This window comes from Rhododendron vialii, chromosome 4a, assembly GCF_030253575.1.
Source record: "Rhododendron vialii isolate Sample 1 chromosome 4a, ASM3025357v1".
Classification (NCBI taxonomy): Eukaryota; Viridiplantae; Streptophyta; class Magnoliopsida; order Ericales; family Ericaceae; genus Rhododendron; species Rhododendron vialii.
The window spans coordinates 35,130,003-35,145,817 of record NC_080560.1 but is presented as its reverse complement, the minus strand read 5'-3'; the positions used below and the strand labels follow the sequence as shown (position 1 = coordinate 35,145,817).

General features: G+C 37.1%; 3 protein-coding genes across 4 annotated transcripts; 2 read left to right on the top strand and 1 right to left on the bottom strand.

The window, feature by feature from the left end:
* Positions 1–89: 89 nt before the first annotated feature.
* On the bottom strand, positions 90–3,772 carry LOC131322333 (large ribosomal subunit protein eL14z-like). Its single transcript, XM_058353634.1, has 5 exons — positions 3,618–3,772; positions 3,408–3,509; positions 669–798; positions 478–590; positions 90–358 (listed from the first exon to the last, which is right to left on the bottom strand). The coding sequence occupies exons 1-5, from the start codon at positions 3,618–3,620 to the stop codon at positions 302–304; spliced, it is 405 nt and encodes a 134-aa protein (XP_058209617.1). The 5' UTR covers positions 3,621–3,772; the 3' UTR covers positions 90–301.
* A 133-nt stretch (positions 3,773–3,905) lies between these two features.
* On the top strand, positions 3,906–6,654 carry LOC131322647 (protein FAR1-RELATED SEQUENCE 5-like). Of its 2 annotated transcripts, none has more exons than XM_058354042.1 (2): positions 3,906–4,133; positions 4,607–6,654. In XM_058354042.1, the coding sequence occupies exons 1-2, from the start codon at positions 4,089–4,091 to the stop codon at positions 6,548–6,550; spliced, it is 1,989 nt and encodes a 662-aa protein (XP_058210025.1). In that variant the 5' UTR covers positions 3,906–4,088; the 3' UTR covers positions 6,551–6,654. The 2 variants fall into 2 exon arrangements, with proteins under 2 accessions (XP_058210025.1, XP_058210026.1); XM_058354043.1 differs by lacking the exon at positions 3,906–4,133 and adding an exon at positions 4,382–4,443.
* LOC131323941 (uncharacterized) lies at positions 6,626–7,681 on the top strand. The gene is made up of 4 exons (XM_058355776.1): positions 6,626–6,749; positions 6,898–7,076; positions 7,190–7,315; positions 7,400–7,681. The coding sequence occupies exons 1-4, from the start codon at positions 6,626–6,628 to the stop codon at positions 7,445–7,447; spliced, it is 477 nt and encodes a 158-aa protein (XP_058211759.1). The 3' UTR covers positions 7,448–7,681.
* Positions 7,682–15,815: the final 8,134 nt, after the last annotated feature.

The following is a 15,815-nucleotide window of genomic DNA, read 5'->3' as shown; positions in this document are numbered from 1 at the left end:
ATCATCAAAATCAATCATGATGCATGCACCATCTCTTAATCGCCAACAAAAGACAGTGAAACTAACACAAAAAAGGACCGCACAAGAAATTTTCCAGAGAACAACAAATTTGATTCTGGAGTCTCATACAACATCTGAACTTCTTTTTTTATCCAAACCTGAACTTATCCCTAAAAGAAACTAACATCAAACTCCCAACCAACAAGCAAAAAGAAAAAAGATAAAAAAAAAAAAAAAACTCCCAACCAGGATAACTTGCAAAAGTTCATAACAAAATTGCTGTTGCATATAAAAATAATGCTCAAGATGCATTCTGTTTTTTAAGCTTGGCAAGCTCTTGTCGGATCAGTCCACCCCTCTGCAAATTCAAACTTATCAAGTCTTATTAGCTAGTTCAAAATGTAAGAAGGTTTAGCAAATCAGATAGAAATATAGACCTTGAAAAGGTTATTGGGAAATATGTTTAGACCAACTAACCTTGATTTTTGCCAACATAAGCTTGAACCTATCAAAATCGTTGAGAGCTGCCCTTCTTTTCTGCACAATCAGCTTTCTGCCCCAGGAGCTGTTCTCCCACTTGTTCTTAACATCTGCCATTACCGGAATACAGTTAAATCTGACAAAAACACTAAACAAGGAGCTTCAAAATCTTATTCAGCTTTCTTTACCTCCAGCCTCCATCGCTGCAATCAGCGTCTTCTTCTTTGGGGCCCTTTTGATGTCAATAGTGATGTCAGTTAGAGAGAGCCTCTTGAAATTCATTTGGCATCTCACCATGTCAGGGGCATCCACAAGAGCCTGCATTAATATTTCATAAAAATTCCCGAGTAAGATGGATAGTTGACAACCAAGAAGCACAGATAAAAATACGGGACACGAACACAACACCCGGATAACTTATTCCTCTAAAAAGGAGCACACGGGCAGGTTTGGGTACGTTGAATTATATTTTTAATTACATAACATACTTATGTCTAGATATGAACATACGCTTACGTACACAAGGAAAAAAAAAACTCGAGAAATCCTTGATTTTCATAGAAGTACAAATTATTAATCTAACAATGATATTTCTCGATCTTGTTTACGATACTGATAAGCCAAATTTCAAATTTAGGTAAGCTCATGTTACTAAGCGGCTAAGAAGTTTCAACTTCCTATTAATTTCGTAGCTATAGTAGACATCTAAGAAGAGTCGGACACGTTGCGAAAAGATTGACGGACATGTGTCCAAATTAACATTTTTATTTCTAACTATAGACACAAAAGAAAGTATCAGACATGTGTTCAAGAAATACGAGAAGTGTTATCAGTCCAACACATGACGGAGTCCAGACACGAACGCCTCACGTTCTTTTAAGTGTCAGTGTTTCGTAGGTTCCAAAGGCAAGTGAAAAAGTTTGAAGCTAGAAGAGAGGCCTAGGGAAATTGAACGAGAACCAAGATGCTATCAACGTGATTTTTCTTTGGCTCAACACCAGAATTATAGCCACAAATAGTAATCAAACTTTCACTACATTGTGGGCAGTGCTGTAGGGCAGTTTGGGCCCACCACAAGGCCCACTTTGATTACCAAACCATTCCATTTTTAGCTCCACATACTAAGATCATCTATGAAAACAATCAGATAAGCCAAATAATCCTAGCCACGAGATTTTTGAGATCATAATTGCCATCCACTTTTTGGACTAATGTGACATAATCATGGCTACAAATATCGAGCCAATCTTCATTGTCTCCAAAAAAAAAAAAATCATCTACACGCGTGCAGAAGACAAAGTAGCTAGATCATCGAAATGGGCTTTGTGATGGGCCCAAACAATCCAAAAGCAACACCATCCAGGATTCCAGTCCATGCATTGGACTGGAAAGAAGCTGGACTAAGATTGAATTCCTATTAATGGCATATAAAGAAGCATTGCTACTTAATTAACAACTATAAATGAGCCAAGACTAATCATGCCTACTTTTGAATAAGATCTCATTTTAGGGCTGATAAAGAAATTTTTTATATCATGTGATGTCTGACTCTATACCGCCCAAGTAAAAAAGCTGCAAGTTCCCAAGATTCTACTACGGAATCATACCTAAAATTGCTCCCCCAAATCTGGCAAGTCGGTTTTTGCAGATATTGATGGATGTTACAGCATAGTTACAAACTTACAACTAATAAACTAAAAAACAGGTGGTGGTAGTGTAACAACTCTGCTGTGACAATTACACAAATATTTGTGTGCCCTGATTGACTGGATCCATTATCAACTTATAGATTCTTCCATAAGCTAAAACCACAAAATATAACAGAATGATGCAATAACTGAAGGGTTCAAAAAAAAAATCTAGGGTCTGGTTTGATATATGTTGATATCAAATAATGAATCTGACACTATTCTTCAATAAGAACCGCTCAAATATAAATTTTATAGCTTTTCTACCTCTAATTCATCTCCATTCTAGTTTCACAAGCTACATTATCTAAGCATGTTAAGGCCCGTTTGGCAGGCGAAGAAGGGAGGACAATAAGGGCCTTGGGGGATTAGTTAATGCGAGCCCACTCCTATCCAGAGTTTGGCTCTCCCCTTTGGACCTGGACTGCTTCTCCGGCACATAAGCTAAAACCCCTGCAAAAGGGTCTACGCAAAACCCACCCCACCCCCATCATTAGTTTTTCTGGGTAGGTGTATTTACCAGTGTGCCCCTTGAACCTCTTCAAACCCTTTTTGTATTCTCATCACAACGATTGCATAAGGGAAACTATGAGAATTCCCACATTATTTCTTTATACACCCACTTTTAGCCATACATTTCAACTACCAAACAAATCCCTTATCAGTAATCCCTCCTTCTCAACTAATTCTCCCTTATGGCATATCCACCTCTTATCCACTTCTTCCATATCAAAACCTTATCCGCCCGCCTAAACAATCCTCATATTTTTGTTCAGATTTTGGCGCCTACATAGTTGAACCCACTCAATTAAGCTTCAAATAATACATAGCTTGCTTGAGTTTTTTTCTTCACAATATTTGGTGAAAATGAAACCTAAAATACAATAACTACAAATTTTCTTGCATTTTTTAATCCAAACGGGGCCTAAATCATTTAAGTTATCCAATTAAACTTCCATGAGAAAAATGCATAGCTTACTGGGACTCTGGGAGATGCTATGTATCCTCCCTCTTGTCTAGGGATACCCAACTCCCTATAACATAACCACTCGAAGGCATTTCATTTTTAATATGTTTAAATTCTATTTTTTACGGTGTCTCCCTGTCATAATGTTAACCACACAAAAGCATAACATTAATCATTCGAAGGCATATTCATAATCATAAGAGGGGTGTCCCTAGCTTACTAGAGTTGATCACTAGAAGTGCAAAACAAACAAAAGAGAAACATTAAATTACTCGGTTCTGGTCGATGACGTCGACAATGACGACAAGCTTCCCGTATTCGTTGCCGTAGTTCACCAGGGCAACCCTCCCGACCTCCACGTAACGCTTGAACGGCTGCAGGAACAAAAATAAAAAATCCAATCAATTAACAACCAAATACATGGATTGGAGAGAGAGAGAGAAGAGAGAGAGAGAGAGAGAGAGAGAGAGAGAGAGAGTCACCATTTTGGGCTAGGGTTTTTCCGACGGAGAACCAGGGAGGCGGGTGGAGTAGGAATGGAGAGAGGAAATGGGCGAGTAGAACTACTAGGGTTTTTGAGAAAAATTTGAAAGGGCTTTCTTGACCGTCCGATCTAGGACTAGTCGTTCGTATAATTATAAAGAGGTGCTTCGAGGAGGGCACCGGATCCCCTGTCCAAATTTGTCTGTCCCACTCCCTGTCCCAGTCGTATGCTTGTGCCACGTATCCATTCCTTTCTCCCCTCTAACAACGTTAGTTTTCCAGTTAAAATCCAACTACTCTGTTTCCTATACCCTTTTACACTTCTGGCGCGAAAAATTGGGAGACAAAAAGTCTCTTTTTGTTTCTTTTAGGGTTTATTATTAACCCACCTATGACACTTCCGTATTGAGCGAAGAAATAAAAAGAAGAGGGAGAAACAGAGAGCAGGGAGAAAACAGAGCAAACACAGCATGGAGATTGAAATCAGTGGCTCTTCTTCCCCAATCTCATGTGAGGTAAGTCATATTTTCAGAATTCTATCAGATTTCTTTTAGTTTGAGTCAAAGAAATCCACCATATTATTTCCCTAGCCTTGTGTTACTGACCGAAGCAGAGGGCCATTAACCTTCCCACGTATGTTGCAAATGATTCGTTGGGTTCATAAATTTGTGCATACCTTGGGCCTCAGGCATGGTACTCGCATGAGGAAGCAAGAAGACAGATTGGGAAGGACATAGGCTCGGCACATTTCGTAGCTATCATAATTCAGGTGTTGGATTCTGTGAGTGAGGGAGCAGAGGAAGAATCGAACTAAGAAGATTCAAAGTAATGAAAATCGAACTAAAAAGCAACTTACCAATCCAGCTGACATTTTTCCAAAAAAAAAAGAAAAGAAAAGAAAAGAAATCCACCACATGTTTGATAGTTTCAAGCATCTTTCTTTCAAACATCCACCATGTGTTTGAATTTTGTTCTTACGTGATTGTAGGTTTTGGGCATTGAAGATAATTATGCAAGAGATGATTGCGAATCTCGTCGTAAGTTGGAGTTTAAAGATGATGATGACTTCTTTAACACGGATGTTCCTATCAAAGAGGAAGGTGAGCAAGATGTTTTGCTTAACTCATTAGATGCAACAAGTGATATAAATTTGCTTCACTCCCAAATTCCCCATGAGGCAATTCCAAAACTTGACATGAAATTTAAGACAGAAGAGGCAGCTTATGAATTTTATAATGCTTATGCGTACAAAGTTGGTTTTAGTGTGCGTAGAAGTAAAGAGTATAAAGATAAGAGCGGGATGTTAGTGACTCTGATATTTTGTTGCTCTTGCGAAGGCAAACGGGGGAAAGATAAACGAGATAGTATTATAAAATCTCATCGCCCTGAGACGAGATTTGGTTGTTTGGCACAGAAGAAAATCAAATATTGTCGACAAACCAAACAATATTATGTTGCTGAATTTAATCCTGTGCATAATCACGCAGTCTGTACTCCAAGTAAGACTCATTTACACAAGTCTCATAGGAAGCTTAGTGTTGCCCAAGCAGTTGAATTAGATATGGGAAATGACTATGGGATAGGTCCAAAGGCAACAGTTGAGTTTATGGCTAGACAAGCTGGTGGGCGAGAGAATCTTGGATTTATTCCTCAAGATTATAAAAATTACTTGCGTTCCAAGCGAACTGTGCAAATGAAGAGAGGCGATACCGGTGGTGTTTTGGAGTATTTGCAAAAAATGCAACTAGAAGATCCTAATTTCTTTTATGCCATACAAGTAGATGAAGATGATTTGATAACAAATATTTTTTGGGCTGATGCGAAGATGATGGCAGATTATGCTCACTTTGGGGATGTGGTTAGTTTTGATACGACGTATAGGAAGAACAAAGATGGCCGACCTTTTGCAATGTTCGTTGGGGTGAACCATCATAAGCAAACCGTTGTTTTTGGCGCTGCATTATTGTATTCCGAGTCTGCTGATTCTTTTATATGGTTGTTTGATATTTTTGCCAAGGCTATGGGTGGAAAGACACCGAAAACTATACTTACGGATCAAGATGCAGCAATGGCAAAAGCATTAGCGGCTCAATGGCCAGAAACAATTCACCGCTTGTGCATTTGGCACATTTATCAAAATGCGGCTTCAAAACTTAGTGGTGCATTTGCAAGATTCAAAGATTTTTCAAAAGATTTTAGTGAGTGCATATACGATTATGAAGATGAGGATGAATTTATCAATGCTTGGAATGCGATGCTTGAAAGGTATAATCTCCAAGATAATGATTGGTTGAAGCGAATGTTTAACCAAAAGGAGAAATGGGCATTGGTTTATGGGAGACAGACTTTTTGCGCTGATATGACTACCACCCAACGCAGTGAGAGCATGAACAGTGTGCTTAAAAGATATGCCAGCTACAAACATGATTTGTTGCAGTTTTTCCACCATTTTCAAAGGTTAGTTGATGATCGCCGCTATGAAGAACTAAAAGCTGATTTTAGAGCAACTCAAAGTACTCCATCTTTGTCCTTTCCGGTAGAAATGTTGAAGCATGCAGCAAGTATGTACACCCCAGATGTGTTTGTATTGTTTCAGAGGGAGCTAAGCAAGGCTCATGATTGCAACTTGAAAAAATTTGGTGAGAGTGGAACAGTAACTAAATATGATGTTAGTCCTTATGGCAAGGATGATCAACACCATCTTGTTACATTCGACTCATCAGCAGATATGGTGTTGTGTAGCTGTAAGAAATTTGAGTTTGTAGGATTATTATGTTCACATGCGCTTAAAGTTCTTTGCCATAACAATGTTATGAGAATTCCGGAGAAATACATATTGAAAAGGTGGACAAAGAATGCAAAATCAGGGAGTACAGGTACTTGTGCACGGACAAGCTTGATCGAAGATCCAAAGGCAATGATGGGAAGATGATACAAAGAGTTGTGCCGCTTGTGTACCCAATTAGCAACAAGAGCTGCTGAAACAGAGGAAGCTTATAATATTGCTATGGATTGTCTTAAAAAAATTGCGGAAGAAGTGGATACAAGTTTGACTGGAGAAGATTTTGATGGGACCTCTAATGCCAATAATAGTGCATTTCTAGAGAATAAAGCTACCCTTGGTGAAGGATGTGAGAAAAGAGTTAAAGGGTTGAAAGTTAAAGAGAGAGCTATTGGAAGGTCTAGCAAAAGGCCAAGAAATGCTCTTGAAAGGGCCATTAAGTCTAAAAAAAATCCAGTAAATAATTTGAACTCCATGGATTATCCCATTCATCAAAGTGAATTACATCCACCGTTGCATTTCAGCCAGGTATAAGTTTAGTAATCGTGTCCACTATTTTAATTTGCTATGTGTACTAACACTTAAAAACTTGCATCAGGATGGTGTCACTTTTGGTGCACATGAAGACTTCCCCTATGAGAGGACTTCATTGAGTTCATTTTCACAAGTGTCACAGGTATACCGTTCTTGAATTGGGCAATTTGTTATCATTCTAATTTGTGAAACTCAATTATAATACGCACTTTTGGTAGTCTAACTTCATTTTATTCTATACTTTGAAAAATTTAGCAATACGAGTCTTACAACTCCTCAACTAGCATGGGTGTTCCGGCTAATCACCGGATGTTTAACCAACCTTTCCAGTTAACCCAATCATCTCAAGCCGTGCCTACCAGCATGACTAAATTACTGCAGGTATTTGGGTAGCACTAACATACTTCAAGTTTTTGTAATTCTAAATCTCGATCAGTTGTAATTGTAGTTCCCCACCATTTGTAGGCTCCATTATCACAACCACTGGATGAGGACATTTGGTTCAATAGCTAGTATGAAGGTCAACCAGAAAAGTAATCAAGTTGAAGTTGAAGATGGTGATATTTACTTCAAGTAAGGGCTGTCAAAAAAAATTGTGATCAGCAGAGATGTCAAGATTAGAAGTGAATGTTGTAGTTATGATCTTATTATGCTAATTACCAAAAGTGAGCAAACCTCATATGTCCTTTTGTGCTGTACCAATCTAACGTAGGCGTACTTATTGGAGTAGTCCTTGATTTTGTTCTACGTTTTTGTCTGTTTCCATCAGTTTTGTTTTTGCAGTCTCTTATTTAGATTTCATGCCATCCTGAGGCGGCTAGATGGACAGACTGTTGGCTTTTCATGTGTAATTTCTCTGTGATGGGTTGGTATTGTTTTTTCTTGCTACTATTTTCGGATGGAATCGTTGTAAGTGCCGTTTGACATATTAATGGAATATACTTCGATTAGAAAAAATCGACAAATTGTTGGCTTTTCATGTGTAATTTCTCTGTGATGGGTCGGTGTTGTTTTTCCTTACCACTATTTTCGGATGGAATTGCCGTAAGTGCCGTTTGGCATATTAATGGAATATACTTCGATAAAAAAAATGGACAGATTGTTGCTTTTCAGGTGTTATTTCTCTGTGATGGGTTGGTGTCGTTTTTCCTTGTCACTATTTTCGGATGAAATCGTTGCAAGTGCCGTTCCGCATTTTAATGGAATATACTTCGATTAAAAAAAATCTAACTTATCACGTTGATTTTTCAAATTCTATGTTTTTTGATCTTAATGTGTTTATACTATGTTTATAGTATGAGCAGTGCACACCAAAGAAAAACATCATGCAAAATAGAGGAGTCGGACAGAAGAATAGTATTTTGGACCGGAGAAATGGGGGAACCTAAAAAGGAATAGGAAAGAATTTAAAGTAACTGGGCAAGTACCTCCGTTAGTTGGACAGGGAAAGTGGACACGTGGCGCGTTTAGAGGACTGGGACAGGGGAGTGGGACAGGGGAATTGGGACAGGAGATCCGGTTCCTTCGAGGAGTTGTAGGGTTTGGGCTTTCGAGACGTGATAATTAATATACGTCAAGTATATTTTTAATATTAATAAATATTTTCAATATGTTTTTAGTAGGTATTAATTATTAAAGCACGTCATGAACTGTCATTTTTCCGTAGTAGTATAATAATGCCCACAAGAGGATTCGGTTGCAATGGGCTAAGTCGCATAATTCGCGTGTGCAGGAGGCTGTGCGCAGCTATGCAAGCATAAAAGAGTCTTTTGAAAATATCTTAAACTACTTACTATAATTTGCAAGAGCCGGATTGAGAGCTCGATCATAGAACGAGTATTTAGAGCATGAGCGAATCGTTTGGTTTGTTTTGATTGCACTTTACTTACCGAAGAGAGAGAGAGGGGATACCCGATTCATTGTCAGGGTACCATATTCGATACTATTGAAAAACTTGAATTTAATTTAGTAAATTGCTTTTCTCACCCCCGACACCACACTCCTCCCGGTCCCACGCTCTTTTTCCACTTTTACCCTCCCTCAGCCCTTTTAATTACCTCTCTCTGCCATTTAATTGGCCCTGCTCTGCTAGCCCCTAAACGGCAACGTTTGGGTTAAAAAGAATTCTCACCGTCAATTTGCAATCCTAATGGAACAGAAACGTAATTATGAGAGTTTTAGAGACAAAATTTGATTATGTCTCTTTAGAATAATATGATCAAAATAAAAAGATCTTCACACCCGTTCAAACGCATTAAAAATTGAATATTTTTTGATATATAAATGGTCTAAAAAAATTAAGTGCTCAAATTTTCACTCCGTTTGAATCGGTGTAAAGATCTTGTTATTCTGATTATATTGACAAGATCTTTGCACCGATTCAAAAGGAGTGAAAATTTAAGCACTTAAACTTTTTAGACCGTTTATATATATTAAAAAATATGGTTAAAAAATTAAGTGCTTCAATTTTTAATGCGTTTAAACGGATGTGAAGATTTTTTTATTCTGATCATATTATTTTAATTTATTTCTTTATTTAATTACTCATATCTTTTTAAGGCCTTTCAACAAAACACTCTAAGACTTATTTTTTAGTTCTAAGACTCTCTTAGGATGTCCATTGAAAGGTTTAAAACAAAAAATTTATTACGACCATTTAGGATGAAATGATCAGAAAAAATAACATCTTTGCACTGGTTCAAACGGATTGAAAATTGAAATACTTATTTTCGTAACTATATTTTTTAATCTATAAAGGACAAAAAAAGAAAAATAAAACAGTTGTATAAACATGATCAATTGAAACACTTTTTTTTTCTTAATTACTTTACAAAGCCTAGAATTAGACTTGAACCTATTATTAAAGAAAAAAAAATCAAACTAGAAAGAAAGAAAAAGAAATAAAATGAAAAAAAAAACCAAACTGGAAAGAAAAGGAAAAAAAAAGAAAGAAAGAAAGAAACTGTAAAGAAAGAGAGAGAGAGAGAGAGAGGGAGGGGGTGGGGGTAATTCCGGAAAAGGGGAGGTGGGGCCGGGGGGTGTGTGTGTCAGGGGAGGGGGGAATAGCAGCTCTCTTTAATTTACCGCAGGACTTCGGTTACCGCATGGATTTCACGGTGACCGTCCACCGCACGTTTATTGGAGCCCACTCCAGGCCCAAAAAAAATATAAAAAAATATTTATGCAATGTAAAATAATATTTTATAAGACCTTGTAAAAAATCAACTCCAACGGATATCGGTAGATATATTTTTTGAATTAGCAGAGACGAAACTGCAAAATTAAACAGTTTCTTTTCTACGAATTCCGAAAACTATATCTACTGATATCAGTTAGAGCTGATTTTTTATAGGGTCCCATAAAATATTATTTTAAAATTTATGAATATTTTTTTGTATTTTATTGGGGCCCACTCCGGACCCCAATAGACGTTCGGTGGACGGTCACCGCATTTTCATGCAGTGTACCAAGACTTTCCGTTTAATTTACACATTCAAAAAGTCTAATAATGCAATGTTGAGAGCACCAAATGCACCGATAAGATCACCAGTCTCGGGGCATTTGAAAATTAAACCACTTTGGGCATTGAGTATGTGTAACATCGTTGTCATGTTTTGAATTTATTAAAATTCGTAGGATGAAAAATTGGAAGAAAAATATGTAAAAAAATAAAAATGAAAGAGAGAATTTTCTTTTATTTATCAATGATGCAAATGAGAAGAAACGGATAAATGTTTGTTTTGAGTTTTGAAAAGAGAATACTATGTGTTTTTAGGACAAAGTCCGACCCCCTGTGGTTACCGGCATGTGTGGATATCCCTTTATGGTTCAAAACTGACCATATAATCTACCCGTGGTTTTGAAAATGTTTGGATAGACCCCCTGCCGTTGTGTTTTTCATCCATATTAACAGATACAACATTAAAAGACCGATATACCCTCATCATGTTCCTTGATTCTTCTTCTTTTTTAAATCTAACCACATCATCTTCTATACCAAAAATTGAATTCAAACCGTAGATATTATAAATTTTGACAAGAACTACAACTATATCAAAATTCAAGTCAATCATAAAATAAAAAGCTTATAGTCGAATCGATTTTGTTATGAAATTAAAATTTCAAATTTGAATTTACTAAAAATTAAATCATTGGATTATTGATGTATGATCAAAATGATTTTTTATAGAGATACTCTATTCTTTATTTAATACATTATGAACGACTCAGATTACATTATGAAGACTTATGAGATACACCTCCGTTAATATGGATGGAAAACATGACGGCAGAGGGTCTATATGCACATTTTCAAAACCACATGTAGATTATGTGGTCAGTTTTGAATCATGAGGGGATATCCATACATGGCGATAACCATGGAGGTAATCAAAGTGGACTTTGCCCATGTTTTTATGAAAGAAACTTTAGTTTTTGTCTATTGTCCATAAGAGCATCTCCATCAGCCTCGCCTGGAGCTCCGGCGAGGTCTGATTGGCGAGAGAACTCCCCTTTTACGGTTTCCAACAGCCGCTCGCCAATTCCTCCCCTCGCTCCAGCCCCTCGCCTCGTCCAGCGAGTACGGAAGGCTCGCTTCGCTCCAGCCCCTCGGCGACGGGATATTTGTCACGGATCTGGCCGTCTCTCTCTCTCTCCTTGCTTCATTGGATCCGGCCCCTCGAACGATCATCATCGTCATCGGCCCTATTTCTTTGCTACGGATGGAAGACTAGTCAACTAGACGGTCAACCGCCACTTCATCCGACTAAGTCAAATCTCGCCGGTATTGCCGTTCGACTGTATCCGTTCGAGCTCGACTTCCTCCGGTGAGTTTTTCGAGTTTTCTGGTAAGTTTGATCAGTGGGTTTCTCGAACTTTCCGGCGATATGTGGCCGTTTCAATTTGTGGGTTTGTTTTTCACCTGGGTTTGTGGCTAGATTAGGTTCAATTTGTGGGTTTGTTTTCAGACAGAGAAGTATTTTCCGATTGGGTTTGTTTTCCGACAGAGGAAGTATTTTTCGATTGGAGATTTATTTTCTTATTTTATTCTAAATGGCTAGGGTGTTGATAGGCTGTTGGGAAGTTCACAAATTTTTTGGCAAGCCAAACCAGTTTTTGAGGTAATTCTTTGCTTAAATGGCTAGAAATGGTTTGAGTTTGCTGGAGATGCTCTAACAAGGCAATTGAGCTTCAACTCTAGTTTTTTTCTCTTAGCTTTTTCTCTTAGGTGGTGTTTCACTTTCTCCAAAAAATTACTTTTTGAAAAAAAAGGTAATTTCAAATTCAGATATAATAAAAATAAAAAATAATTTTTAAATTTTTTTTTCATCGTTTAAAAGATCTCAATGAGATCTATCAAACAAGATCTATATTGGTAGAAAAATTATTTATGTAAACACATGGTTTTTAAGCTTAAAATTACATTCTTATTCAAAAAGTAACTTTTTTGGAGAAAGTGCAACACCTCCTTGGTACATTATAGGAAGTGGGTCATTTGCGGATGGATGGTATCATGGTAAGGCTCTTTCGCCTGAGACGGAGGCGGCGGGTAATTTCCAAAGGAAGAGAGTGTCGGAAAGGGTTCTGAAAATTCAGAATGTGTCGTTGAAGTTAGAAGATGAAAAGCAAAGCAAAAGGAAGCTCCGATTAGGAGGGCTGCTTTTCCCCCCCCCCCCTGACACCCCACCCCCCCCCCGGCCCCACACCCCATTTCCCATCTTACCCCCTCCCCTCCCCCCATTTTACTTCTCCTGCCCCTCCCTCCTCCCATTTACTTTTTTTTTTCTTTTTCCCTCTTTATTTTCTTTTTGTTTCTTTTCGGCTGGATTTTTTTTTTCGTTTTTTTTCTCTTTATTTCCTTTTATTCCTTCCACTTTGAATCTTTTTTTTTTTCAATTATTTTCTTTATTTGTTTCTTTTCCCATTTACCTCCCTTCTTTTTTTTTTTTGGTTAACTCAAATTCTATTTTCAATTAAGATTACAATTAGTGTTCGGGAACTAATTACGAAATGTATTTTGCAAACGACATACTAATCCAAAATACAAATGTTATATTTAGGATTACTTTTTTTTAACTATAGTACAATTTAATAAATTTGTTAACTATTATTTAGCATAAATCCTCTTAACTGATTCAGTAGTATGTTGCTTCAAATCACGTCTCTACTCCATAGGATTGCAAATGGCTGGTTTCTATTTTTTTTATAACTAAAACGGAAACGTTTTAGGGGCTTCGTAGGGGCTACTGTGCCAATGAGGGCAGTTGAGCCCCCCGGGTCCCACCTATTTTTTCATTTATTTTTTTATTTAATTACTTATACCTTATTTATTTAATTTCTATAAATACACCATTTGTATATTTAAAAATATAATTCAAGAATTAAGTGTTTTAATTTTCAATTCAGTTAAATCAGAGCAAAGATCATTTTTATTATTATTTTATTTTAAATGGTCATAATGAATTTTTTGGTTTAAGGCCTTTCAACAAATACCCTAAGACTCATTATTTAGTTTCAAAACTCTCTTAGGGTGTCCATTGAAAGGCCTTGGAGCCAAAAATTTACTAGATCCATTTAGGATGAAATGATCAGAAAAATAACAACTTTGCACCGGTTCAAACGGATTGAAAATTGAAACACTTATTTTAGTAACTATATTTTTTAATCTATAAAGGTCAAAAAAATAAAAATAAAACAGTCGGATAAACATGATCAATTAAAACACTTTTTTTTTCTCTCAATTACTTTACAAAGCCTAAAATTAGACTTGAACCTATTATTAAAGAGAGAAAAAAATTCAAACTGGAAAGAATGAAAAGGAAATAAAATGAAAAAAAAAAAGAAACTGAAAATAAAATGAAAAAAAAAAAACGAAACTGAAACTGAAAAGAAAAAGAAAAAAAAAACCAAACGGTAAAGAAAAAAAGAAAGAAAGAAAGAAAAGAGAGAGAGAGAGAGAGAGAGAAGAGAGGGGGGTAGAATGGGAAAAGGGAGGTGGGGCCGGGGGGGGGGGGGTGTGTCAGGGGGGGGGGGAATAGCTAGCCAGGAGTGGAATCTGCAATGCAGGAAAGAGTATCCCAAGGCGGAGGAAGTGTTATCTTTGCGGGTGTTTCGGACATTCGAGTAATGGTGACGGTAACGATGTTGATGAGATAAACTCTGAAATGTTCCTTGTACTCTGTTGAAGGGATCATTTCTTCAATCTGTTGGTAGACAACTGTTGATGCATATGTTTGAGTCTAGATGAAGTTTGGTTTAAATAAGCTCTCTCGAAGCTTCTCTTGTTTCTGTTAAATATCTGCCATTTGCTACTTCGAAGAGCTTGATGTGTTACAATATTTAAAATTCCTGGACAGGAATGGACAGCCATCAGTTTCTTGCACAGGCGGCACGCGTGTTATTTCTGACCGGCCGCCTCATAAGTTTCTTTGTTTGCTGTAGTTGCCACCATGAGGTGGTCTGTTTCATCTCTCTTCCTCCAGTTCTTTCCTGTGAAAAGTTGTTTGATTTTATCGCGCCCTAATTTGTGGTATGTGAATTTTGAGATAATTTACAGGCCATGTTGGCCAAGCGACACACAATTGGTCTGTCAATCTTCATGTCAAATGAGTTCAGAACTTCCTCAAACGCCTTGCGGAATTTGCCATTTCCCATTAGAAGTTTTAGATTGCTTTCTCTCCTATTATAGAGCCTTGTGTTCTCACATTCCAGATACAATGTTGTTCCATTTCAAAACTCATATCAACGAGTCTTTAGGCACAAGAAAAGCTCTCGTCTTCGAAAAGCCGTTCTCGTCTGGTACTTCCGGTGAAGTATACCCTGAAACAATGCAAATCAATTATGATCGACATCACATCCCCCGTCGGCCGCCAGCTCCTCTGATTGATTACTCTGAGGAACCTCAGTAGTTTGAAGAGGTGGATCGGTTTGAGGTTTATTTTCTCTCCTTTTGGAAAAAAAGAGAGAGAGAAATAATGTTTTCAAATTTCCTCTTAAGTAAATTTCTTACATGGTATGCACATTTCATATGTACACATAGCAGTATTCTTTCTAGAAAATGAGTATGTGATTGGGGTGGATGATACCCAATAGAGATTTAATTTAATTTGTTTAGTTAGATTTGTATTTACCTTAGCATAAAAATGTACTTGGTCGTAAATAGCTACCTATGGGGAAAAAAAATGAAAGGAAAGGAAAATTATTTTTTTCCCCCCCCCCTCCTTTTGTTTGGTGTAGAAAAAAAGTGAGAAAAATAGAGAACTAAGTTTTGAGAACAGCACATTTCTGCTTTAATTAGTTTCCTTTATTTTTGTTTCCTTGCTTTCCAAAATGGACCCCAAATACTAGGAACTCTAATGGCATTTCCTATCGACCAAAGAAATATACATATTCAACTGAGAAGATGTTCTTTACTAAAACACAAGATATAGCCATGCCAACTCACTCACTCACTCTCTCTCACAAAATCCTAGCCGCGACCAATATATTTCTTCTCCCTTTCCCTCCCCCTAGGGGTTCACACCCTTAAAACGGTGGTGGGAGGGAAAAGCATCTACACTTTTCTCTTTGTTCTATTTTTTCAAGTCAACGACTTGTCGTTTGATCTATGATAGTTTTGGCTCTCATTTTCGTGAGAGTTTTGTTTTGTTTTGGATAAATATTTGTCTATAGATCGAATTCTTTCAGATACAATGTTACTTCACAATAATATATGTGTCAACAGTGCTCTTAACCTACATGATATTTTTGGCGGGGCAACTTGTGGAGACTTGTCAGAAACTACTTTTGTGTTTTTCTCGTTTACAATAGTTAGATGATTAATTTGGCTTTATCCAAGATATTTGTAATAAACTTAATTATGTAAATGCTGCTGGACTATTAT

What these genes read in the sequence shown, in the direction of transcription:
- LOC131322333 (XM_058353634.1), bottom strand. An exon ending in TGCAGCGATGGAGGCTGGAG is followed by an intron (nt 591 to 668) that starts GTAAAGAAAGCT and finishes CGGTAATGGCAG; the next exon opens with ATGTTAAGAACAAGTGGGAG. An exon ending in TTATGTTGGCAAAAATCAAG is followed by an intron (nt 359 to 477) that starts GTTAGTTGGTCT and finishes TTGAATTTGCAG; the next exon opens with AGGGGTGGACTGATCCGACA.
- LOC131322647 (XM_058354042.1), top strand. Translation starts at nt 4,089, where the DNA reads ATGGAGATTGAAATCAGTGGCTCTTCTTCCCCAATCTCATGTGAG. An exon ending in CTTCCCCAATCTCATGTGAG is followed by an intron (nt 4,134 to 4,606) that starts GTAAGTCATATT and finishes ACGTGATTGTAG; the next exon opens with GTTTTGGGCATTGAAGATAA.
- LOC131323941 (XM_058355776.1), top strand. Translation starts at nt 6,626, where the DNA reads ATGGATTGTCTTAAAAAAATTGCGGAAGAAGTGGATACAAGTTTGACT. An exon ending in CATTTTCACAAGTGTCACAG is followed by an intron (nt 7,077 to 7,189) that starts GTATACCGTTCT and finishes TGAAAAATTTAG; the next exon opens with CAATACGAGTCTTACAACTC. An exon ending in GCATGACTAAATTACTGCAG is followed by an intron (nt 7,316 to 7,399) that starts GTATTTGGGTAG and finishes CACCATTTGTAG; the next exon opens with GCTCCATTATCACAACCACT.